Raw genomic sequence first — 22431 nt, 5'->3', positions numbered from 1 at the left:
TTGCCTGCGCTTTTACCGTTAGGACTAGGTAGACAACATCTGACTGTGAGGGAAGTGAGGAACATCGATAATACGTCGACCTATAGGCAGTGATTCAAGGAAGGGAGAGGAGAGTTGGAGAGACGGGTTTAGTGGAGATTTCTTGGAGTAGTGTGTGGTTCATTTGTCCTTTGAATAAAATTATAAAAGAAAGTTAAGTGACGAAACGATATCCACTTTTGTTTGTCGAAACTTCGGAGCCATGCGCCGTTGTCCGGTTTTGCTTGCGGGTGCAGTCGCACAGGTTGTTCGTGATGGTGAGTGTTCCCTCACGCGTGTAGGTGAGCATATCGGTCTCATTGGACTCAACAGACCCGCTCGTAAGAACGCCATTGGTCGACAGCTTCTGAGTGAGCTAAAGGAGTGTATTTGTTACTGCCGCAACCCTGAAAACCTGATTCGCTGTGTCATTGTGGAGAGCCGTGTTGACGGGGTTTTCTGCGCAGGGGCTGATCTTAAGGAGCGACGTGGTATGACTTTAGTGGAGTCCCGTGCGTATGTGGAGGAGCAGCGTGACACCCTTACTGCACTGGAGGACCTATCTCAGCCAACAATAAGTGCAATTGAAGGAGCGGCTCTGGGTGGTGGCTGCGAGTTGGCATTGTGTACAGACATTCGCATTGCTGGAGCGGGTGCACGTTTCGGGTTACCGGAAACGGGCCTCGCCATTATTCCTGGAGCTGGTGGAACGTACCGGGCACCACTTGTGATGGGGCTTAGTAATGCCTTGCAGTTGATTTTAACAGCTGATGTCGTACCTGCGGAGCGGGCGCAGCGCCTTGGTCTCGTTACTGAATTAGTGCCTGCTGGTGGTGCCTCGGAAGCTGCACTGGCGGTAGCTGGCCGAATAGCACGCAACGGCCCGGTTGCCGTAGCAGCTGCAAAGGCGGCGGTGCGCGGTGGGTTTGGGCGGCCACGTGACGAGGCATTGGACGGTGAGTTGAGATTAAGCCAATCGCTGATGGAGACACAAGACCGCATGGAGGGACTGCAGGCTTTTGCGGAGAAGCGACCACCCAGATATGTTGGTAAATGATGAACTCGGGGAAGGGCAATTGTGTGCGCTACCGGCGTTTTTTTAGGGTATTTTATGTTACCTGTAATGCTATTTGTGTTCGTATGTTTTCTAACCTATTCATTTACTATGGAGCGAAGTTCCTTATTTTTTTTTGTCATCTCGTCTTCCGACCAGTTTGTTTAGCTTTTCCCCATGTGTACGTGCGGGCACACATACATAACTATTAATTTTAAAGTGCCACTCACTCACACGGCGCGTTTCACCTTGTAGCTGATGAACTGCATCAATATTTATGATCCTACTGTTGTTTTCTTCCCCCTTTTTGCTTCCTATGGTGTGCATCACTAGGTCTACTATAAGAAGGGAAGAAAAATAGTTGTAGACAGCAGATATATACAAAGGGGTAAAAGCAGGAAAGTGACAGGGAAGAGTACAAGTAAGGGAAGCAAAAGCATACACTGCGAAGAAGGATTTGCATACCGAAACAAACAATCGGCAACAAAAAGTGAAAAGTGTGGGGAAGTGAAGCAGTCTCCATACAAGAATATCACACAACATACGCCCACAGTCGCGTATACACCCCCACAGAGAATAATACATCCCAACCTAACAACAGCAACGAATACGATGGTAACCGATGATGATTGGAGGGAAGGTTTGAAAGCGCCAACTAAAGATGTGCGAAAGAAGACAGAAGACGTGGAGTCTCGGCGTAATGTTACCTTTGAGGAGTATGGGCTCCGACGTGAGCTCCAGATGGGTATCTTCGAGAAGGGCTTCGAACGGCCCAGTCCGGTGCAGGAGGAGGCCATTCCTGTGGCCCTGCAGGGAAAAGATGTGCTAGCACGTGCCAAAAACGGCACGGGAAAAACGGCTTCCTTCGTCATTCCCGTATTGGAGAAGGTCGACACGCAGTTGCCTCATATCCAGGCGCTCCTCATGGTTCCCACTCGCGAACTCGCGCTACAGACGGCTCAGGTGACAAAAGAGCTTGGCAAGCACATCACCGGGTTGGAGGTTATGGTCACAACTGGTGGAACAACACTCCGTGATGATATTTTGCGCCTGCAGAGTGTGGTGCACGTGCTTGTGGCCACACCTGGGCGTGCGGTGGATCTCGCTAGTAAAGGGACGGCGAAACTCGATCACTGCCGTATTATTGTTCTTGACGAGGCTGACAAGCTGTTGTCGCAGGAGTTCACGAGTCTTATGAGGGATCTCTACGGTTTCTTACCCAAAGGTCGTCAGTCGTTGCTCTTTTCAGCTACGTTCCCCGTCACAGTCAAGGACTTTGCGGACAAGTATCTGCGCAACCCTTACGAAATCAATCTCATGGAGGAGCTGACGCTGCGTGGTGTGACACAGTACTACGCATTCGTCGAAGAGCGACAAAAAATTCACTGCCTTAACACACTTTTCAACCGTCTGCAGATCAATCAATCTATTATTTTCTGCAATAGCGTCAACCGTGTGGAATTACTGGCAAAGAAAATCACTCAGCTTGGGTATAGCTGCTACTACATTCATGCGCGCATGCAGCAGCAACATCGAAACCGTGTCTTTCACGACTTTCGTGAGGGCCACTGCCGTAACCTGGTTTGCTCTGATTTGATTACTCGCGGTATCGACATTCAGGCTGTGAATGTGGTGATCAACTTCGACTTCCCCAAATACGCGGAGACTTACCTTCACCGCATTGGCCGATCTGGCCGTTTCGGTCACTTGGGACTCGCCATTAACTTCGTGACTTATGAAGACCGCCATAATGTCTATCGCATTGAGCAGGAACTCGACACGGAAATCAAACCGATCCCTGCTGAAGTCGATCCTGAGCTGTACACCGCGTAATACCACACACACACACACGCACACATTCTCATCCCCTTTTCCTGTATGGACTCATTTCATGTGCTTCCGGTGTACGTGTTTGTGCCTATCTTATGTGTTTTGTTTTTCTTTTTCCGCCTGTCTGTATATATATATATATATATATATGTTTGTGTATGTGTATGTTTATGTTTATATGTGTGTTTGTGTTTGTGCTTGTCTGTTTGTGTTTCGGTCTACGTGTCTTGGTGTTAAAGTTGTTTGTTTCATACTGTTTTGTTTTTTTTTCTTTCCCCCCTTCCCCTTCCCCGCTCTCATGCTTTACTTCGTGCCTCCTTCTACTTCATTTCCTCTTTATGTCGTCATTGTTGTCTCCGCTTGTGTATTTTTTTCTTTAAAATTTCCGTTTGAGTATTTGGTTGGATCGTTTTTTCTTTTTTCTCTTTTCTACGTTTTTCTTTTTTAATTTCTCTTTAAAAACCCACTCACATGCTTTTTAACTTTATGAGTGTCGTGTCGGAATTTGCGAGTGAATGGGAAGGATGAAGCAGCGGAGCAAAGAAGAGAAAGAGGAAAAAGTGGATTAGAGAGGAACGAATAAAAGAGGGAGGGAGGGAGGGAGGGAGGGTGTGGGGAAATAAATAAATAAAAGGAAATAAATAATTTAAAAAAAGAAAAGAAAAGGGAACGACGCTCTCAACAAACGGGAATACGTGAGGAAATCAATGAAGAGTTAATTTTTTTTTCTTTCCCCTCATAGAAGATGGGTGTGGAATATTTTTTGTACATTCGCATTTAAAAAAAGAAAAAAGAGGTAATAGGATTTAAGGGGATAAAAGAAAAAAAAAGAGAGTGAGGCAAAAAAGAAAAAGGGAAAGAATAATCCTGCCGAAATAACACAAAACAAAACAGTAAAAAAAAAAAAGGAATTTAAAAAATAATTTCCCCCCCAAAAAAACAAAGAAACGAGCCAAATGTATTGAGAGCAAAAGTGAGGACGGAAGAGGGGGTTTGAGAAAACTAAAAAAAAAAGGAAAAAAATGTAAAAACAAAGCAAGGAGAAAAAGCGAAAAAGGGAAAGGAAATAAATAAATAAATAAGAAAAAAAAAGAAAAAATCACACGCACACAAAAAGGGAAAGTCCGGTTCTGTGATAAACAAAATAAAAATTAGGAGTACGAAAGGAGAATAATATAAAAATATATCAACATGCGAAGAAGAAGAAAAAAAAAAGAGTAAAATAGGAAAAAAAAAGTGTTTCAGTGACCAAATACCTGAACAAGTGAAATTCAAATTGAAAAAGAGCGATGTTCAGGAAAAGGAAAAGAAAAAAGTACATAAAGATGGCGAGGGAGAAAGAAAAAAAAAATAAAATAAGAAACGAAAAGAAGAAAAAAAAAGGAATAAAAGAAGAGGAGACATTCTATCAGCAGCACCAACACTAACACCAACACGCCACTAATAACATTATTGAAAACACATACACACATATATTTACATACACACATACATATATATTTATATATATTTATATATATTTTTGTGTGTGTGTGTACAAGCGCATGCGCATCAGTAGAGAAATGAGTACATGAAAAGGTGGAGGAGAAGGCGAAAAAAAAAAGGGAAAAAGAAGTTGTTTTTTTTCTTTTTTCTTTTTGTGTGTGTGTACGTGAGTGTGTATATGTGTGTGTGTGTTTTTTTCTTTCTAAAAAGGGGGAAGAAAAAAAAGAGGAAGAAGAAAACATACAAAAAGGAGGAAAACAACAACAAAAGAAGAAGAAATATCAGAGAGAGAGAGAGAGAGAGAAAAGAAAAAAAAGAAGGAAACAATGAAGCAAGGAAAAAAAAAGAAGGAAAGAAAAAAAAGAAAGAAAAGGGAACGAGAAACCACACAAACATGCAAAGAAAAAAAAAAGAAACGGTAACCGAAATGAAATACGACAACAAGAACAAGAACAAGAACAAGAAGAGTAAAGAAAAAAAAAGAATAAGGAAGTACACGGGACCTCCAGTGTTACCCCTGTGTTTCTTTATGTGTTTGTTTCTTTTTTCTTTTCTTTTTTTTTCTTTCTTTCTTTTTTTTCTTGTGTGTGTGTGTTTTCTTTTTTTTTTTTTTTTTGCTTTTTATTTTTATGAGGGAAGAAGGGAATGATGAAGATGAAATGAGGGAGGTTGGTTTACTTAATACTTTTAAAAAAAAAAATACGAACAAAAATGAGAAGGAAGGTAACAACAAAAAAAAAAGTGGGTGTAGAAAAATTAAAAAAAAACAAAAAAGATGTGGAGGAAAAGTAAAAAAGAATAGGAACGAGAAGGAAAAAAAAAAGAAAAAAATACACAGAAAAAGGGAAGGAAAGAAAGTGAAAAAGGAATTGCTAAGGGATAGTGAGTAAGCGTAAGGTGATGTTGTGATTTTGTTCCTGCAGAGTCGGGTGGTTGTTTGTTCTCTCATCTTTTCATGTCATCTCGTGTCGCATTACTTCTTCTCTTTTTTTTCTTTTCCCCCATCTCCAATCCTTGTGTGTGTGAGTGTGTGTTTTTATTTTTTTTTTTTTAATCATTTCTCTTCTTTGAATTTTTTTTTTCCTGCCTTGTTACTGTTACGACTGAGAATGTATTGAGATTTGTAGCCTGAGAGAACAGGAGAGGAGAGAACAACAAATACAAACACCCAAACGTCCACAAACAAAAAAAAACAAAAAAAAAGATGAACACGCTGAAGGAAGAAATCGTATCAGATCACTTAAAAATGATAACGTGACTGGCGGTTTCTCAAACACTTCTCAACTTTTTTAAAAAAATTATTTTGATACATCTCTAAACTATTAAACTTAATTTTCAATTCTTTTCTTTTTTGTTTTTTGTTCTTCTCCCTTTCATTACTTAAGGCAGTACAACTAACGTTCTGTAATCGAAGATAAACATCACAAAAATAAGCAAAAAACAAGTGGGTTTCCTACGTTTAGAAAGTTAGGATGCATATATATATATATATATATATTATTTATTTATTAATATATATTATATTAAACAAAAGGAAGCTATCAGAAATATTGGAGAGTGTTCTCGAACTTAGTGTCCGTGCACGGAAAATTATAATGAAGCACCAACTCTGCCTTTTTGTGCCGCAAAAGTGTTTGTTTTTCCCCATCTGTTGACAAAAATTCGTTTTGGTGACTTTAATTTAACTTAATTGATTTTTTTCTTAAAAATTATTATTGCACTGGTGTTGGAGTAAAGGACTCAAATGCCGTGAATGTCCAACAACACGCCGAAGTCGAAGGCAATTGAAGAAAGGAAGAGCGAAGCAGACGCCATCTTTATATATCTACGTGTATATATATATATATATATATATTAGTTTCTGTGGAAGGTTATGGAGAGTTAACTTACAATCAACTGAATTATTTATTGACTTGTTTCTTGTTTAAAAAAAAAGGGGGGAAAAGAAAGTGATGCATGTATGGAGTGACGATGATACCGTGAGATTTGAAGCATTTGCGTGACTTCATGGTATTCTCCCATTTCCATATGTTTTTCCCCTATCAATATATATATATATATATATATTTTAATGTACCTGAACGACTACTTCAAAGCTGTATTATTCTTTGTTTCATTGACGCGTATTTGTATGCGTTTGGGTAATCATAAAGCAGAAAGATGCCTGTTGTGTGTTTTATTTGTGTATGTATTCATTTACTTTCACACTTCACATATTTTATATTCTCTTCTTCGTGTGGATTGATCATATAGATATATATATTTTTAAAAACCGCAATACATAAATTTACATTCATATATAATCATACACACACATATATATATATATATATTCTGTTTGTTGTACACGTAAGAAAAGGCAAACACAAAGGTTGGCAACATTCGGTAAAGATTAGGACTCAAATAAGGAGTTATAAACTGTCACTTCTTTTTTTTTCCCCTCCCTGTTGTGTGTGCCGCCACATTTTTTGTCTTTTTTTTAAAAAAAATCCATTATTTCATTGAGAACATGGTAGGTGCTTCTTCCAAGCGCCCTCGTGAGCATGAAACAGCCGTAGAACCGATATTAGCAGGTTCCTTCTCGGGAGGAAACGTATCAAAAAAATCTTTTAACGGAACTGTTGTGGCGGAAACTGACAATAAATCTTTAGGAGTTACCGCTACATTACTGAGAGATGTGGACTTCAACTCCCAAAGTTCTATGAAACGTTCAGTCAGCAACAACAGCAACATGGTTGGAAGTCAAAATGATGATAGTAATGATGAATGCGAAGGGGAAGTATGTGAACTTTTCAAAAGTCCTGCGCAACTTGGTGGAAAGCTTCAAGTCGGTGTGGACAGTCGACCTGACGTTCCAGTTTCTAACGGACAAAAAACTTTGCTTCACGCTGAATGTACTAACAGTACCGCGTCTGTTGATGGTGCAATCACAACACTCCACACATTACAGCAACTGAAGGAATTATTTCACACACCTCCAGTGCAACTAGAGGCTCAGGCTAAGGCGCCGCTCCTGCAGCTTTGTGCAGGCGAAACTGTCTTTGTTGTGCTTCACAGCAACAAAGAGGAAATAGAGGGTATGCTGGGAAATGTGACGAAAAAACTTTCCGCATGCCGTATATTTTGCCTGGATCTTAGTGCTCTTCCGCTCGCGGAACGGTCCGGTGCTGGCGCCCAAATTACACCGAATTCAGCATCTGTTGACCGCGTCGGAGATGTGATCCTTCAAAGAGTAACAAAAATTCTTGATCTTAACAGTTTATTGAATGGAACACCCTCCGCGGAGGGTCCTTCCCAATCCCTTTCGATCAAACACTCGAGCGCTGGAGCGCAAGTGGAATTTGAAAACGTCGCATCATCCGCCCAATCATCCGCAAAAGATGAAATTTGTCATCATGAACTAACACTTCCCTCCATGGTGATGTGGCGAGTTGCAGGAGGTCCGGTGGATGAGTATGGCGATATTACTGCAATGGGTTCATATGAGGCCATTCAATCTGAGGTTGGATCGGTTCCGCCGTATGGGAAACCCTTAGTAGTGAAGGAACTTCAAACTGTTGACCAGTTGCATTCCCTTTCACTGCTTGCTCCCGTGTATACGGTGGAGCATCTGCTTCGTAAAATTGGTGAAACTGTGCTTTTCCCTCCGGGGAATGATACCCCATCTGGAACTCACACTTTTATTTACATGGGTGCATCATGGTGCCCTCCGTGTATGCGAGTTGTTGCTTCTCTCCCAACCATGATGAAGGAGGGATTTCCCCACAGTTTTGCATGTGTGGTAAAGGCTGATATGGACTTTGCGGAACCATTATATAAGTTCTTTGGAGTAGAGATAATTCCCACATTTATTCTACTTAATAACGATGTGTTAAAAGGTGCTGGAGATTGGTCCGCATTTCTTAAAGGTAGCGGGAAATGCATGGGGACGTGTCTTGAACAACTGCGTGAAGGATTACGGCGAAGTAAAATGGGACAGATTCAGAATTCGAAGGTACCACTTATACAAAGCTTCATTGATAATCACACGAAAGGACTTAGTTTTGATGAGGAATTTTAGAAGATGTGTGTGTGTGTGTGTGTATGAGAGAGAGAGAGAGATTTGCCATTTGTTTGATTTGAAATGAGCAACGCGTGAAATGGGCGTGAGCTATTCATAGATTATTAACAGTGTTTTCAGCGTTGCTTTGCTTTGCTTTACTGTTGTTTTCACCCTCCTTTTTGTTTAATCACCTCTGCGTTTGTGTGTTTCTTTGTTTTTGTTTTGTTTTGAGAAAACAACTTCATCTTATTGTGAGTGAATTGATGATGACTCAAAGGTGATATAAAAGGGAAAATAAATCAAATATCGGTTTGATGGAAATGGGTAGTGGTGGTGGTGGTGATGGTGTTTTGTTTTATTTTATTTTTTATCTCCTTTAAAGAAAGAGAGAGAGAGAGAGGGAGAAAAAAAAGAGAGAGAAAAAAGGTTTTTTAAAAAAGAAGATTTTGTTTTCTTCAGTCGTCTGCTGTGTTTTTTTTCCTGTTTTTTTTTTTGGTACCCTCGAGGTTACTTTTGTTATTCAATCCAACATGTGTGATATGTTGTGAGGAGTCAAGCAGTAAATTACCAAGGGCGAGAAAACAAAATTCCTTTAAATTTTTTTTTAAAAAATAAGAGTTAACAAGGAAACCATCGACCAAGTAGTCAAAGGATGGACAAAACAAAAATAAATAAAGAGAAATGAATACGGTTATGACATATATTTATGCGAATTACCTTCGCAGCCGCGTTGAACAAATTCTCTCTTTTTTTTTTAATGTGTGTGTGCCCATAGAACACGCCAGTTAATATTGGTGTGCTATTTCCCCCCTTTTCCTTTTTTTTCTTCTTCTAGAGAAATGACGAAATATTTGAAGATGTTTCTGAATATTTCATTAAAAATTAGCAGAAGGAGCGGCATTGCAACTTTCTTTTTCTTTTTTTTCTTATGCTCGCCTCTATCCTCCTCTTTCCGTTTCAAATCTCAAAGTGATTCCTTTTTTTTTTCTTTAAAAAAAACTTACATGGCAAATTTCACGAAATTGTAAGTGGGAAAAACAACAACAACGACGACGACCAAAAAAGAAAAACAAAGGGCAACAACAGATACACAAGGACTGAAAAAAAAAGAAGGAAAGAACTAATGGAATTGTTTTGGCGATATAACACGTGTGAGATTTACTGTCTTTTTTTTTAATGTTCTCTCAAAGTTACCAAATGATGCTGCTACTTTAAACCCTATTCTTCATTACATTCCCTTTTTGTTTTGTTTATATGTGCCAAAATTATGAATTATGTTTTTTATAAAAAAATTATTGTGTAGATTCACTCTTTGTGTCAAATTAAACTTTTTTTCTTTACCTTTGCAAGTTCTTTTTTTTGAAAGAAAATAATCATTTCACATTCTTGTTTCTTTAGAAACAACAACAACAACAACAAAAATAAAAAAAGATTGAACGGAAAGAAGGGCGAAGGCACTGAGGAAAGAGACATTAGGAGGTTACAGACACTGTAGTTTTAAGGACTTTTCAAACAAAAAAAGAATAACAAAGAAAAATTTAAAGAGAAGGGAAAACTAAAACCTAGTGAAAGGTAAGAGAAGGTTGTAAGTGAAGTTAGGATATATTGTAGTATCACTTTCCTTATTGTCGGAGTGCCACAATTGCACGTGCATCAAGTTACAGATATATTTGTATACATCCGCAAATTAACATAAAAAAGAACACATACAAATACATACACAGATATACATTTATATATATATATATATCTTTTATACCTGTAGCAGTGAACTCTAATGCTGCCGCTGTCGCGTGGAACAGCTTTAAAAAGTGGGAAAAGAATAGTTCTGGAGGAGCAACAGCAGAAATCAAACCCTCATGAAAGTTTACAAGATGATACATCATTGAACGCCATCAGTTGTGATGTTGATGTGATTAAAGAAAATGAGGAGGAGGAGGAGAAGAAGAAGGACGAAAAAGCGAAAAGTTTTCGCAAAGAACCGAGTAATGAGTCTTTGAAATTTTCAGATTATTTGGAGTTGAACGAAATCCCTCTGCTCTTTGACAAACTCACTGCAACACTTTTGCAGGAGAGACCCGATGCTCCGCTGGATTTCATTATTTCGTGGATGAGGTTGGAGAGAGCGCGCGTATTGAATGGCAGCGATGGCAACAAAAATATTATTACTGCTACTACTACTTATAATAATAATAACAATAATAATGTGGATAACAGCAATGGAGATCCGAAAAAATGTACTTAGCCGAAACCATCAATCGGAAACCCGCCGCCCCGCCTCCTGAGGACAGTGGAAGGAAATCTTGTAGTTTACACTTATATGTTATTAAAAGTTTTTATTTGAGAGCGGTGCCGTCTCCACAAAAATCCTTTTTTTTCTGTTCGTACATTGATGATGTATTTCCCCCCTCCTCGGTTTCCTTTTTATATATATAAAAAAATTATTATTCACTGTTGTTGTTGTTGTTGCAGTTGTGTTGCCTTTGCTTTTAACCGTGTCAGTGTCATTTGTGGTCGTTATTTTTCCTTATTTTCATAATTTCTGTACTGCAGTACTCGAGGGAAGCAACAACTGCTGCAACTGGTACAATCAGAAGTCCGGTCTGTAAGTTGTGCACATATATGTTGCAATATATTTATATATTCATTTGGTGGCTGAAGGCGAATGTACAATAATGAGAGATATGTGGTGTGTGTTGCCACAATTTTACACACATTTGTTATCCACTGAGTTGGCTTCGTTCCTTCATTTTGTATTCGGATTTACCATTAACTTCTTGTTTTGGCACAGAGAGGGGTTTGATAAGCAAAAAGAAAAAAGAAAAAAGAAAAAAGAAAAGAAGAGGCAAATAAGCGAATAACTATTTCGCATTCAATTGCGGTGTTGTATGCGCATGAGGCGAAGGAGTGTTAAGTAACTAAATTTAGAAAAGGATGAAAAAAAAAAAGGAATACTAAAAATTATTGAAAGACGATAAGGAGGAGGGAAGACTTTGAATTATAACGTGACGAATTTTCATTTTTGTTTTGCGGGTTATTCTTCCAAATCTCATTCAGGGGTTTTGTATGAAACTGACCTCGGGCGAAGGAAAAAAGTGTGTGCTATGCTCTTTTTTCTTGTACTCGAATATGCACCGCCCTTTCTGATTTTTTTTTTTAATTGGCGGTTTGCCTTTATCTCTTTATCCCGTTTGTCTCTTCTTACTTACCTAAGAATAATGCTGTTTCATGTAAATAAATCTGGCTATATACATATATATCTGCGTTTGTTCCTTTTTGTGTAATGGTACACGTGTGTTAGTCATAGTTTTTTTTTTTTTTGGTGTGTGTGTGTGTGTGTGTGTTCGTGTATTTGCATTTAGCGACGTTATTTGAGTTTCCGTTGTTTTTTTTCGTTGCTAATGTTACCGGTGGTGGTGGTGGTGGTGGTGCGGGGCGGGGCGGGGCGGAGCAATCGGAACGGTTCACACTCCTTTTTTTTTCTTTCCGTTTATTCATGGTTTATTTTCAGTCCGTTTGAGGTGTTTGATGATGAGTATTTCTTGGTAGATGAGAAAGAAAAGTATGTATTTCTATTTGTATTTGTATTTATGGAGGAAAAACGGATTTGCGTCGTTGTTTTCCCCGTTCCTAAAGTTCATGCTGCTGCAGAAATTGTGATTGTTGATGCAGTGTTATTTCCTCACGCAGCTGACACAGATGAACTTAAGTTATGCCACTTTTAAAGTAAAGTACTGGACAGAAAATTTTTTTTTCTCTGGTATCTGCTACTTGTTACTAATTTAGTTCTATACCCTTACCGATATGTTTACGCACCATGTATTTTTATGATATGTATATACACGTGTATACTTTTCTGTTGCTGCTTTTTTTTTGTTGATTAGCGTATCAGGTATATTTCTCAGAGGGTGCTTGGTGCACTATTTGCATCACACAATTTCTGATGGCACTTTCTTTTCCCTCTTCATCAAAGCCTCACGCTTGTGCTTCACTGCGGAAGGTTTTTGAGCAGGCGCCTGGTGCCCCTCGACGGCCCATATTTACCAAAGGGTTCGCGCACGCATATCAGTTTAACGGCGGCACCACCTTTGGAGGTAGAGGGGCTTCGGGAACTCGGCGTCGCCCGTTTGGTGAGGTCGTATGGTGATATCAACAAAGATGAGAGGAATAATGAGGATCAAAAAGGTTCCAGTGAGGAGAAACCAGGGGATCCATCACCGCGGGAGTATCAATTACCTGTAGTACTGACCGGCCTCATCGCGGCAGATGGAGATATTGGAACTTGCCTTACACGTCGCACAGTGTATGACGGTGACGATTTATTGTGGCGGTCACCTGCTTTGCCATCAGGACAACGCATCTGTTGTGTAGAGCTTTGCAGAGAGAGTCGCTCTCTCATGGTACAGCAGGGAAACCATGTGGCTCTGTTTCCGACTCCGCGCTTGTATACGGCTGATGTAGTGGGTAATGTGTATGTCACCACTTTCCCTGCATCTTCCGTTGGCGAAACCAACAAGGCGGAGCCTCCGGCGAAACGTCGGCGTGTGGACAACCAATCAAGTGGTGGAGTTGATGAACATCCGTTCTGGGAGCCTGTTGTAGCAGCATCAACCAGTGGAGCTGAAGCTTATGGGGCCCGTGGCTGGTGTGGTTTGACTCCACTTGCAGACGACCAGGTGGTCTGCTGCAGGGAGTTCTTTTTTGATTTGCGCCTGTTGGACGCGCGCAATTGTGGCGCAGTGATTCGGCAATACGGTACTTTGCACGCCCCCACGGGTATGGCAACATGTGGAGGTATTTTCCCTCATGGTGTTGTTGTGGCGGAGGGGCCCGTTGCAAGTGTGTACGACACTCGCTGTTCCGGTGCTGTGATGACAAAACAAACTGAGGCGATGAGTGGAGGTCAGCGGTCTGTTCCTCTGGTGTCGAGCCGCTTTACCGACGCCACAACACGGGTGGCGGATGTGTGCGCGACGTGTAATGAATTTGAAGTGGCAATAGCTGTCGGTCGTGCGGTGTGTGTGCATGACATCCGAAAGTGGACGCGAGTAAGTATAACCACTAGCGTGCTGAAATATGACATCGGTTCTATTGCTCCCTTCGCTTGTGGAAAAGGTGTGGTTGCCGCCGGAATAGACGCAGAGGTACGTCTTGTTTTACTCACAGAGAAGTTAAATGGTGCATCATCAACAACTGGTACGGTTGTCCACGGCGAGGGCAACTGTTGTGGTGGGAATGGCTCTAAAAAGGAAGTTGATGTGGACGTTAACGGTGGGGCAGCTGTAAAAAGTGATGAACTGACTTCTGTGACTTCATTCAGGAACCGTATCGATTCGGTAGTCAGCTGTCGGAGCACATGGCAGGGCGGTTGGGTACCATCCGTAGATGCTTCTTGCGCCACAGGCATATCAGCTGACCACGAGTTTTTCATGGCTTTTTAAGTGCGTTAGTGTCAAGTGGACGGTAATTTAATCGGCGATGGATGCAGTGGGAGTTAAGAAAGGTGGCGGTTGTTTCTGTGATTCCACTCTTTTTTTTTTCCACAGCATTTATTTCTATACTAACGTTATAACTACTTTACGCTAAGCGTTGGGATATCTTGCCGTTACATCTCGTTCCTTTTTTTTTTACGTTACTATTTTGGTGATGATGTTCCTTTTTCGCCGACGCGTTTACGGAAAGATGGTACCTACTCACAACTTCTCTCCACTTCTTTTCTTTTCCTCACTCTTTGCTTCACACAATCATCTACCAAATTACAACCCATTCTCTTGCGTTAATACGAATTTCTTTGCAAAGAGAGAGAAGGATAGCCATGACTCTTGGGAAGAATAAGCGCATCAGCAAGGGCGGGAAGCGCGGCAAGAAGAAGGCGCAGGAGGCGATGAGCCGCAAGGAATGGTATGACGTAGTTGCGCCCAAGAACTTCGAGGTGCGTCAGTTCGCCAAGACCATTTGCAACAAAACGCAGGGTACCAAGATTGCCGCAGATTTCCTGCGCGGTCGTGTGTACGAGGGTAACTTGGCTGATCTGAACAAAACTCAGAATGAAGACGATGCTTACCGCAAGGTGAAGTTCACTGTTCAAGAGGTGCAAGGTCGCAACTTACTGACCCAGTTTCACGGGATGGACATGACCTCTGATCGTGTTTATTACCTTCTGCGCAAGTGGTGCACAACAATTGAGGCTACCGTAGAGGCGAAAACTGCCGATGGTTATGGTCTCCGCCTCTTTTTGATTGCGTTCACCAAGAAGCAGGAGAATCAGCTGTCGAAGAACTGTTATGCCAAGACACGCCTGGTAAAGTGGGTGCGCATGCGCGCTACCAACATCATTCGCCGGCGCCTGGCCAAGTTGGACATCAACGATGCTGTGTCTTTGCTGACCCGCAACATTCTGCGTGACCGTTTGGCGAAACGTTGCAACCCGATCATTCCGCTGCGTGACCTGCGCATCCGCAAGGTGAAGGTTATTCGTACACCCAAGTTCGACGCTCAGGCCCTCATTGCAGCTCACGGTGAAGTTCCCACATCCGCTGAGGGCGAGGCACGCGTTGTTGAAGAGGCGCAGGAGGAGACTGCTTAATGCTTGGCTGCCGGTATGCAGTTCCAGCGTTGGCACTGGTATCCATATGTTTTCTCTCATTGGCTTTTTTGTGCCATGTGTTGTTCTTTTTCATTTTCTTCTCTACCAATACGTTACTGTTGTCAGGACTAGGGGCGATAGGCCCGTGTCGGGTGCTCTCTCTCCTTCATATTTGTGGTCTTTGCCAGTCGTGTCATGACATGTCATGTTTTTGTTCAATTTATGTTTCTTTCCCCTTTTTTTCTTTACATTTTCGATAATTTTTGTGTTACATGAAGCACCTACACACTCGACTCTCTTTGAGGCAGCCATGACTCTCGGGAAGAATAAGCGCATCAGCAAGGGCGGGAAGCGCGGCAAGAAGAAGGCGCAGGAGGCGATGAGCCGCAAGGAATGGTATGACGTAGTTGCGCCCAAGAACTTCGAGGTGCGTCAGTTCGCCAAGACCATTTGCAACAAAACGCAGGGTACCAAGGTTGCCGCAGATTTCCTGCGCGGTCGTGTGTACGAGGGTAACTTGGCTGATCTGAACAAAACTCAGAATGAAGACGATGCTTACCGCAAGGTGAAGTTCACTGTTCAAGAGGTGCAAGGTCGCAACTTACTGACCCAGTTTCACGGGATGGACATGACCTCTGATCGTGTTTATTACCTTCTGCGCAAGTGGTGCACAACAATTGAGGCTACCGTAGAGGCGAAAACTGCCGATGGTTATGGTCTCCGCCTCTTTTTGATTGCGTTCACCAAGAAGCAGGAGAATCAGCTGTCGAAGAACTGTTATGCCAAGACACGCCTGGTGAAGTGGGTGCGCATGCGCGCTACCAACATCATTCGCCGGCGCCTGGCCAAGTTGGACATCAACGATGCTGTGTCTTTGCTGACCCGCAACATTCTGCGTGACCGTTTGGCGAAACGTTGCAACCCGATCATTCCGCTGCGTGACCTGCGCATCCGCAAGGTGAAGGTTATTCGTACACCCAAGTTCGACGCTCAGGCCCTCATTGCCGCTCACGGTGAAGTTCCCACATCCGCTGAGGGCGAGGCACGCGTTGTTGAAGAGGCGCAGGAGGAGACTGCTTAATGCTTGGCTGTTGGTGTGTGTTGTGCCCGCTAATTTTAAATAATTTTACTTATGTTCTGATTTTTGTATGTTTGAAAAGGCGCCCCTTTTTTATCTTTACTGTTGAACTGTCCTTAAGTCATTGTTTAGTGTATCGGTCTCAGCGTCAATGTCCCACAATTTCCCCCCCTTTTCTTTCATGTTTCCATTACGGCCGAAGAAAGGAGTTGGAGATTGACAAGAGATTTTTTTTTGTGAAAAAAAGGGAGATAGTAGCAATGGTCGGTGGGTTCACTGAGTGGGCGCACCTTCGGCTACGCGACCATCGCCCTGGGCCGATGAATTACGACCTAACCGTTTCTGATGCACCAAAACGCTCAATTCTTGGAAAATATCCGATACGGCAGTCGGGTTCTGGGGTAGGTCCGGGCCAATACTGTATACCATCAACTATTGGAGACTGCCGCTCGACAATCCTCCGCCCACCGGTTGCAGCTGTTCCAGGAAATGCCGATCGCGTTTCGCCTAAGAGGCCTTCACGCAGCGCGTCAAAGGGTAGAGCGGCCATACGCAGCGTAAGCGAAACGAAGAAATACTTAGCTGATGCTCCCGCGTTCTCTATTTACGGGAAATTAAAGGATATCACGCCGGTTAATTTGGCAGGACCAGGTGACTATGATTTTCCTTCCACTTTTGGAGCCCCAGGGAAGGGACCGACGTTTGGAAAGCGGACAAAACTGCTAACCACCCGCGACATCGTACCGGGACCCGCAACATATGATGTGCCCCGATTTGGCGACGAAAAGCCTAAGGGGAGGGAAATAATTACAGCCATTGAGAGGAAGCATAAAACGGATACGGGTCCTGGACCAGGGAGTTATGACGACCCCACTACAATTGCCGCACGCATTGCAAGGACAAAGCGGTTCATCGTTGACGTACCCACCTTCGGTGTTCGCCCACCCACTCCCTCCGTTGCTATTCACCGTGGCCCGGGACCTGCCCAATATGGGGATGTGAGCCGCATCATGACGAAGACGGTGACACGCACACCGATATTCCGTGAACCGACGGTGCGAACACCAAAGAGTGAGGCCGAAGTTGTGAAGGAAGAGCCCGTTTCAGACGGTAACCTGCCATCTGACTTTGACTACACGTACAGTAAAGGAGTTAGCTTCGGACCTCGTTCCTTCGTTTTGTTGGTACCGTCTACGAGTGATGTAGTTGGACCTGGCTCGTATGATCTCTCTAAAGTGCCACACAGAGTTAGAGGCGGTCGCTTTGCACAACATCCGTATGATTTGCATGCCGCTGCTAAGGCTCTTATGAAATCACGAGAAGTTGCCGTCACCGGTGGTGGCCCCATGTACAATCCCAACATTGATGCTGTGAAGCCCGTCAAATCCTTCTGTATTCCAGGTTTCGGAGCGGCTAAGAGGTTTTGTGACCAAACAAGCACCGGTTCCAACTTCTACAACATCAGGCCGCTGTCGCCAGGTCGAAGTACGGTGTTTTATCGTGGTGATTACAACAAAAGTGCATATCTTAAGGGGCAAGAGTCTTCGAAATTAATGTATAATGTCAAGAATGGTACCATTGCTGAAGGCGTGGAGCAAGGCAAAGGCGTTACATTTGGCATCCGCTACCCCGCTCGCGCTACTCATCAAGTGTGCAAGCCGTATGATGAAACGACTAACATCAATTGCGTTTACGCGGATGAGATGACGTGGTTAGTCGGAAGGTAGTAAAGAACTCCTCATAATCCAAGTCACCGTTGTTTTTTTTTTTTAAAAAAAAGAGGACACACGTGAGAGTATTGTTGATGGTTGCCGCCATGGTGTACAACCGACTGTCCGTATTTGTAATCGACGCAACTTCTTTAGTTTTTGGGGCGCAGTGGTAAGCGAAGAAATGCGTTTCGTGGAGCGATGAAACTCAACTTTACACAGTCAGATATGGGTAAGGAATGTGCCTCTCCCAACCTTGTTGCACCGTATTTATTGTAGGAAGTATACTCTGGCTGCGTACCCTTGCTCTTTATCATAAATTGAATGTATGAAATATTGAATCTCCGTTTGCGGATTATGTTTCTCTCTCTCTCTCTATATATATATATATATATTTACGTATATTTGTGTTGATGGTGGTGTTTGAGTGTGTTTCACATATAAAATAAAGTGACTACACCCGCGAGTGTGTTTTACGCGGCTATTGCTATGATACCCCCTTTTTCTTTTTCCACCTTTTTTTTCTGGGGGAACATGTCACTTTTCTCTTCATTTCTCATCCACTGAAGTGAACCCGTCTATCATATGTAAATCCACAAAAATAAATAATTGTGTTTTCCTTTTTACCTCCTCATGTTTTGGTCCCATGTGCGGCATTTCATGTGTACCCATTTCTGCTCACTTATTGTATCTTTTTGTATGTTCTTTTTTTTTTTTGAATCGTTGTTGATTACCGTTACTATTTTGCTTTAGATTTTGTGTTTGTTGGCACTGAGTTGGAAGCGAAGTGGGTGTGGTAGTCGTAAAAAAAAAACATGGAGGTGGCGGAAGATGTCGGCCGTTTTCGTTTAGTTTGCCAAAAAAAAATGTGGTCGTGATTATTCAACTTGAGCCATGTTTTCCTACTACATTTTGTACTTATACCTTAGAGGGGAAAACATGTGATGTATCATAGGAATAAATAAGCATGTAATGATACTCTTTGCTTCTTCCACAGGTATCATAACACTTTCTTCTTTTTTTTTCTTCCTATTTATTTATTTGTTTGTGGGTTTTATTATACCGCATTTTTTAGTGTTGCTGAGCGGCTTTTCCCCCTTTTCTGTTTACATTTGCCTTCATGTCAGTTTCACCACCTCTTAGTTGGTACATCAACTCGCGTGAAACAGGGAAAAGAAAAAAAATGGAGGACAACATCAATAAAATGACACTGGCGGTGGCAAAAAAAAAACAAAACAAAAGAAAGAAAGAAAAAGAAGGGAAAAAGAGAAAGAAAGAGAAAGAAAGAAAGAGAGAGAGAGAGAGAGAGAGAGAGAGAGTCACTTTCCTTTCTTTCCTTTCTTTTTGCTTTTTCTTTTTTTTTTTTTGTTTTTAAAAGAGGAAAGGCTGGGATGACGAGGCAACGTAACGAAAGGGATAAGTCATCTAGGGGATGAGAGAGCTTGGGTATGTTCAGTGTATTGTATCTGTATATGTGTGAAAAGGAGTTTGGGTTGGTGGGGTTGAACTGAATTAAACGAGAGCAAGAACAACAAAAGTGGTGCTATAGTTTAATATAACGAAATTTGTCTCCCTGAAGAAGTAATCAAGTAAGTGTTGATGGTGGAGAAGATGAGTTAAGGAAGAAATGAGGGAAGGAAACCCACTATTATACGCATGCTTATATCCTTTTGTTTTATCCTTCCCTCTTCCAACTTGACCACCGCTCCTCCATGCAAAACAGACGTATACACGGGGGGGGAGAAAGCAAAATGATAAAATGAAGCAGGGTTAAAAAGGAAAGCAATAGTCAGATTTTTCCTTTTTTTGTCTACAGTCTCTGTTTTTGCTGCTGGTTGTGAATGTATGCAATATCGTTGTTGGTTTCTTGCGGGTAACGTGGATGGTGGTGATATGTTTTAGGGCGGGACTTGATTGAGTGAATAAGGGAAACCTAAGAGCGAAGTTGCAAGACCACCGCAGCAAACTGCGTGCACGGAGTGCTCTTTGGCGTTATAGTCCTTTTCAATCTCAATCGCCCGAATTCTTTCGATAGCGGTTCATTTTTATGTAATGGTGACGATTTATTAAACCCACTTTTCTCCTTGTTTCATTTTTACTGCTTCTTTTCTACCTCTTTCTATATCTCTCTTTCTCTCTCCGGTGCGTTTTATAATTTGTATTCATCTATTCCTTCATATGATTTTTTTTGTTTTCCTTCTTCCTTCTCCCGTTGCCGAGCAATCCCCGGGTGCATGTTTTGAGTAGGTCACTGGGAACACGTACTTATTAGTGAGTAAAGGAATGAAGTATAGCAACTATCTCCCACTTCCCAATACTGAATAGTAATAATATAAGTCAAAGGGGGGCGTAGCCGGTGTGGACAGCAATTTATAGCGTGTAAGTGCATGAGGATTTAACCTCGTTGAAGCCCTAAGGGGATGGGCGTTCCATGGCGTGTGCCCATATGACAGCACCCGCTTCATCGTCAGTGCGGTTTTGATCCTTTTTATTTGATGTTCGAAACGATCATAAGCAGGTAAGTGTGTTATTTTTCTTTGGATTATTGTCTCTTTTGCAGTTTTACCCCGTCGTCAATATAACGTATCGATTACCCGAAGGAGCTGTTGCATGTAACTGGATAATTTGTGTGGTGCTTCCCTTTTAACCATCTATGTCGCCCCGTGGCTCTGATTCATTGTCAGTTCATGTTTTATCTCTCGATATTTTTCCCCTTACCTTGATCTTCATATTCTTCCCAATACAATTTGGCTTCTCCCCACTTTTATGCCCCCTTTTTGTGTGTGTGTGGGTGTTGCATCCACATCTGGTGGTATGTATGTCTATCACCGTTGTGTAAAAAGATGAAGCGATCAGATGACGTCAGTGGTTTCACTTCATTTCTAATGTATTCCCCCACCTATGCACTCACCTTAGATGTGTCCATTGTCCTTAGTTGCTTATTGGCTATTGCCTGCCGGATCAAGTTGTTTGCAAATAAGTCCGCGTGTCCCTGCACCGTGCCTTCGCTGAAAAAGACGGGAAACTGTGGCACCTCGTTTGTAGGCAACTACGTGGGACACAGCACCGTAGCAAAAGATACGGTGAGTGACGGAAGACACAACAGCATGCCGGAGGTTCTTCAAAGCAATGACGTTACTATGAACCGTAGTGCGTCTCCATCCGCTGCAAAAGGTGGTTGTAGTGAGACACATGTTAGTGAATCCCTAACCGATAGTAAACCTTGTGGTCACTGTTCAGATGATGCTCTCGGGCAGCTGTTCGGCATACCGGTAAATGCTTTTGCCGCAACTGCCCTGATAAATTACCTTTCACTTGTCTCCAACTGCCTCACTCAATACTTTCGACCCTCTCAGGTCCTCTACGCGACTCTTATGAGTTTTTGCGATGTGTTGCTCTTCGCCATGAGTGACTACTATGGAGAGGGCACTAGTCATTGCAGACATGATAAATGTGTTTCACATAGTGATTTATGTGATGGGTGGAGGGGGTTGAAATTGCGGATTCCTTCTGTTCCACATGAATTGCATGACCTGAAGGGCATTGCTGATCACAAGTCACAAAGGCGTGGTGGTAGTGATCCTGTTTATCCCTTCGGAGTGGAAGCGAGTTCGCTTCATTTGGAGACGAGAGGAAATAGATGGCGGTTGATGATACTCGGTTTTATGAGGTCGAATGTTGATGATGCCTCGAAGCCGAAGCACGCTGACGGTGGTGTGTTGTCCAAACTTCGGGTGCGGTGGTATATTCTTCCTATACTTCACACAATTTCCGTTGCAGCACTTGTTATTTTGAGGAAATACCAACTCCTCTTCTTTCTTGGAACCGCAGCGGGGTATGTGGCCAGTTGTGTGACGCTTCACATGGTTGGTTATGGTTTAAGTGCCCTGTTATCTGTGCTGCTCTTTCCCTTTATTGGTGGTGGATATTACGGAACCGTGCGTCTGTCGACTAATGATGAGCGTGTAGAAATGTTGATGGGCTTCTTTTCCCTTTCTGGCGCCGTGCATGTTGGGGGTGTTGGTGTCTATTATGTGTTGCAGCAGACTTTCTCTGGTGTGTGTGTGGTGTTGTATGTATTAATGCTTCTTGAAGAGGATGATGCATTATACAGTACACATGTGAGTCTCATGCGCTGGTATGTTAATCCTTGTGGACAGGGGTTGCTGGATGCGCAAAAGTTGTTCACTTTTTTGCTCCTCCTAGGAAGTATGAATCGTCATAAACAACGGGAGAGACTATTGGCACGGTACCGAAAGAATTTCAGCAGTCACTTATTGTGAGGGCACTGAGCGTTTTAGTGTGTGCGTATGGAGTTTTGTGGAACGTAAATATCGACACCACTGACACTGTTGCGGTTGTATTACCCCAAAAGGACTACCAATAAATGTTGCGGTGTAATTTTTCTTGTTTGCGTTGGTGGTTTGCATCCATGTATATATAATTATATATATATATATATATATATATATTGTGGTGTATACACCTTTGCTTGCATGTGAGTGAGTGACTGTGTAGCTGAGCGAGCTGAGCATGAAGTGGGAGGAAAAGAGAGAAGACACGGGCTTGTTCCGTAGTGTCATGTTTGAACCTTAGTTTTTCATTAGAAATGGAGCGAGCCGTCCTGTT

At 42.3% G+C, this 22431-nt stretch overlaps 10 protein-coding genes across 10 annotated transcripts, besides 34 other annotated features; all 10 read left to right on the top strand.

Annotated features, from left to right (window-relative positions):
- Positions 1–241: 241 nt before the first annotated feature.
- Positions 242–1075, top strand: Tb10.70.3280 (methylglutaconyl-CoA hydratase mitochondrial precursor; the record flags this gene model as incomplete). The annotated part of the gene is made up of 1 exon (XM_817555.1): positions 242–1075. One exon carries the CDS (start codon positions 242–244, stop codon positions 1073–1075), a length of 834 nt encoding a protein of 277 aa, XP_822648.1.
- Positions 1076–1684: 609 nt separating this feature from the next.
- Tb10.70.3290 (ATP-dependent DEAD-box RNA helicase, putative) lies at positions 1685–2905 on the top strand (the record flags this gene model as incomplete). Its single annotated transcript, XM_817554.1, has 1 exon — positions 1685–2905. One exon carries the CDS (start codon positions 1685–1687, stop codon positions 2903–2905), a length of 1221 nt encoding a protein of 406 aa, XP_822647.1.
- Positions 2906–3029: 124 nt separating this feature from the next.
- Positions 3030–3082: a microsatellite.
- A 405-nt stretch (positions 3083–3487) lies between these two features.
- Positions 3488–3512: a microsatellite.
- A 7-nt stretch (positions 3513–3519) lies between these two features.
- Positions 3520–3557: a sequence feature (AT_rich).
- Positions 3558–3681: 124 nt separating this feature from the next.
- Positions 3682–3825: a sequence feature (T-rich).
- An 81-nt stretch (positions 3826–3906) lies between these two features.
- Positions 3907–4001: a sequence feature (T-rich).
- Positions 4002–4239: 238 nt separating this feature from the next.
- Positions 4240–4296: a sequence feature (T-rich).
- Positions 4297–4364: 68 nt separating this feature from the next.
- Positions 4365–4422: a microsatellite.
- Positions 4423–4472: 50 nt separating this feature from the next.
- On the top strand, positions 4473–5036 carry Tb10.70.3310 (hypothetical protein; the record flags this gene model as incomplete). Its single annotated transcript, XM_817553.1, has 1 exon — positions 4473–5036. The coding sequence occupies one exon, from the start codon at positions 4473–4475 to the stop codon at positions 5034–5036; it is 564 nt and encodes a 187-aa protein (XP_822646.1).
- Positions 4541–4579: a microsatellite.
- Positions 4593–4758: a sequence feature (CT-rich).
- Positions 4786–4879: a sequence feature (T-rich).
- Positions 4922–5016: a sequence feature (A-rich).
- A 40-nt stretch (positions 5037–5076) lies between the features above and the next one.
- Positions 5077–5256: a sequence feature (T-rich).
- A 164-nt stretch (positions 5257–5420) lies between these two features.
- Positions 5421–5469: a sequence feature (A-rich).
- A 394-nt stretch (positions 5470–5863) lies between these two features.
- Positions 5864–5911: a microsatellite.
- A 151-nt stretch (positions 5912–6062) lies between these two features.
- Positions 6063–6104: a sequence feature (AT_rich).
- Positions 6105–6205: 101 nt separating this feature from the next.
- Positions 6206–6242: a microsatellite.
- A 190-nt stretch (positions 6243–6432) lies between these two features.
- Positions 6433–6454: a microsatellite.
- Positions 6455–6634: 180 nt separating this feature from the next.
- Positions 6635–6720: a microsatellite.
- Positions 6721–6896: 176 nt separating this feature from the next.
- Tb10.70.3320 (hypothetical protein, conserved) lies at positions 6897–8447 on the top strand (the record flags this gene model as incomplete). The annotated part of the gene is made up of 1 exon (XM_817552.1): positions 6897–8447. The coding sequence occupies one exon, from the start codon at positions 6897–6899 to the stop codon at positions 8445–8447; it is 1551 nt and encodes a 516-aa protein (XP_822645.1).
- Positions 8448–8752: 305 nt separating this feature from the next.
- Positions 8753–8777: a microsatellite.
- A 32-nt stretch (positions 8778–8809) lies between these two features.
- Positions 8810–8849: a sequence feature (CT-rich).
- Positions 8850–9020: 171 nt separating this feature from the next.
- Positions 9021–9044: a sequence feature (AT_rich).
- A 646-nt stretch (positions 9045–9690) lies between these two features.
- Positions 9691–9726: a sequence feature (AT_rich).
- A 102-nt stretch (positions 9727–9828) lies between these two features.
- Positions 9829–9848: a microsatellite.
- A 293-nt stretch (positions 9849–10141) lies between these two features.
- Positions 10142–10179: a microsatellite.
- Positions 10180–10206: 27 nt separating this feature from the next.
- On the top strand, positions 10207–10674 carry Tb10.70.3330 (hypothetical protein, conserved; the record flags this gene model as incomplete). Its single annotated transcript, XM_817551.1, has 1 exon — positions 10207–10674. One exon carries the CDS (start codon positions 10207–10209, stop codon positions 10672–10674), a length of 468 nt encoding a protein of 155 aa, XP_822644.1.
- Positions 10348–10382: a sequence feature (CT-rich).
- Positions 10613–10635: a microsatellite.
- Positions 10675–10850: 176 nt separating the features above from the next.
- Positions 10851–10878: a sequence feature (AT_rich).
- Positions 10879–11237: 359 nt separating this feature from the next.
- Positions 11238–11271: a microsatellite.
- Positions 11272–11751: 480 nt separating this feature from the next.
- Positions 11752–11773: a microsatellite.
- Positions 11774–11838: 65 nt separating this feature from the next.
- Positions 11839–11860: a microsatellite.
- A 966-nt stretch (positions 11861–12826) lies between these two features.
- Tb10.70.3350 (hypothetical protein, conserved) lies at positions 12827–13870 on the top strand (the record flags this gene model as incomplete). Its single annotated transcript, XM_817550.1, has 1 exon — positions 12827–13870. One exon carries the CDS (start codon positions 12827–12829, stop codon positions 13868–13870), a length of 1044 nt encoding a protein of 347 aa, XP_822643.1.
- Positions 13871–14244: 374 nt separating this feature from the next.
- On the top strand, positions 14245–15015 carry Tb10.70.3360 (40S ribosomal protein S3a, putative; the record flags this gene model as incomplete). The annotated part of the gene is made up of 1 exon (XM_817549.1): positions 14245–15015. One exon carries the CDS (start codon positions 14245–14247, stop codon positions 15013–15015), a length of 771 nt encoding a protein of 256 aa, XP_822642.1.
- A 310-nt stretch (positions 15016–15325) lies between these two features.
- Tb10.70.3370 (40S ribosomal protein S3a, putative) lies at positions 15326–16096 on the top strand (the record flags this gene model as incomplete). Its single annotated transcript, XM_817548.1, has 1 exon — positions 15326–16096. One exon carries the CDS (start codon positions 15326–15328, stop codon positions 16094–16096), a length of 771 nt encoding a protein of 256 aa, XP_822641.1.
- Positions 16097–16353: 257 nt separating this feature from the next.
- Positions 16354–17820, top strand: Tb10.70.3380 (hypothetical protein, conserved; the record flags this gene model as incomplete). Its single annotated transcript, XM_817547.1, has 1 exon — positions 16354–17820. The coding sequence occupies one exon, from the start codon at positions 16354–16356 to the stop codon at positions 17818–17820; it is 1467 nt and encodes a 488-aa protein (XP_822640.1).
- A 358-nt stretch (positions 17821–18178) lies between these two features.
- Positions 18179–18207: a microsatellite.
- Positions 18208–19042: 835 nt separating this feature from the next.
- Positions 19043–19121: a sequence feature (CT-rich).
- Positions 19122–19125: 4 nt separating this feature from the next.
- Positions 19126–19175: a sequence feature (A-rich).
- Positions 19176–20645: 1470 nt separating this feature from the next.
- Tb10.70.3390 (hypothetical protein, conserved) lies at positions 20646–22085 on the top strand (the record flags this gene model as incomplete). The annotated part of the gene is made up of 1 exon (XM_817546.1): positions 20646–22085. One exon carries the CDS (start codon positions 20646–20648, stop codon positions 22083–22085), a length of 1440 nt encoding a protein of 479 aa, XP_822639.1.
- Positions 22086–22234: 149 nt separating this feature from the next.
- Positions 22235–22274: a microsatellite.
- Between the last annotated feature and the right edge of the window lie 157 nt (positions 22275–22431).

Source organism: Trypanosoma brucei, chromosome 10 (assembly GCF_000002445.2).
Source record: "Trypanosoma brucei brucei TREU927 chromosome 10, whole genome shotgun sequence".
Taxonomy (NCBI): domain Eukaryota; phylum Euglenozoa; class Kinetoplastea; order Trypanosomatida; family Trypanosomatidae; genus Trypanosoma; species Trypanosoma brucei.
Note: the sequence above shows the minus strand (reverse complement) of the source record. Positions and strands in the feature narration are given on the sequence as shown.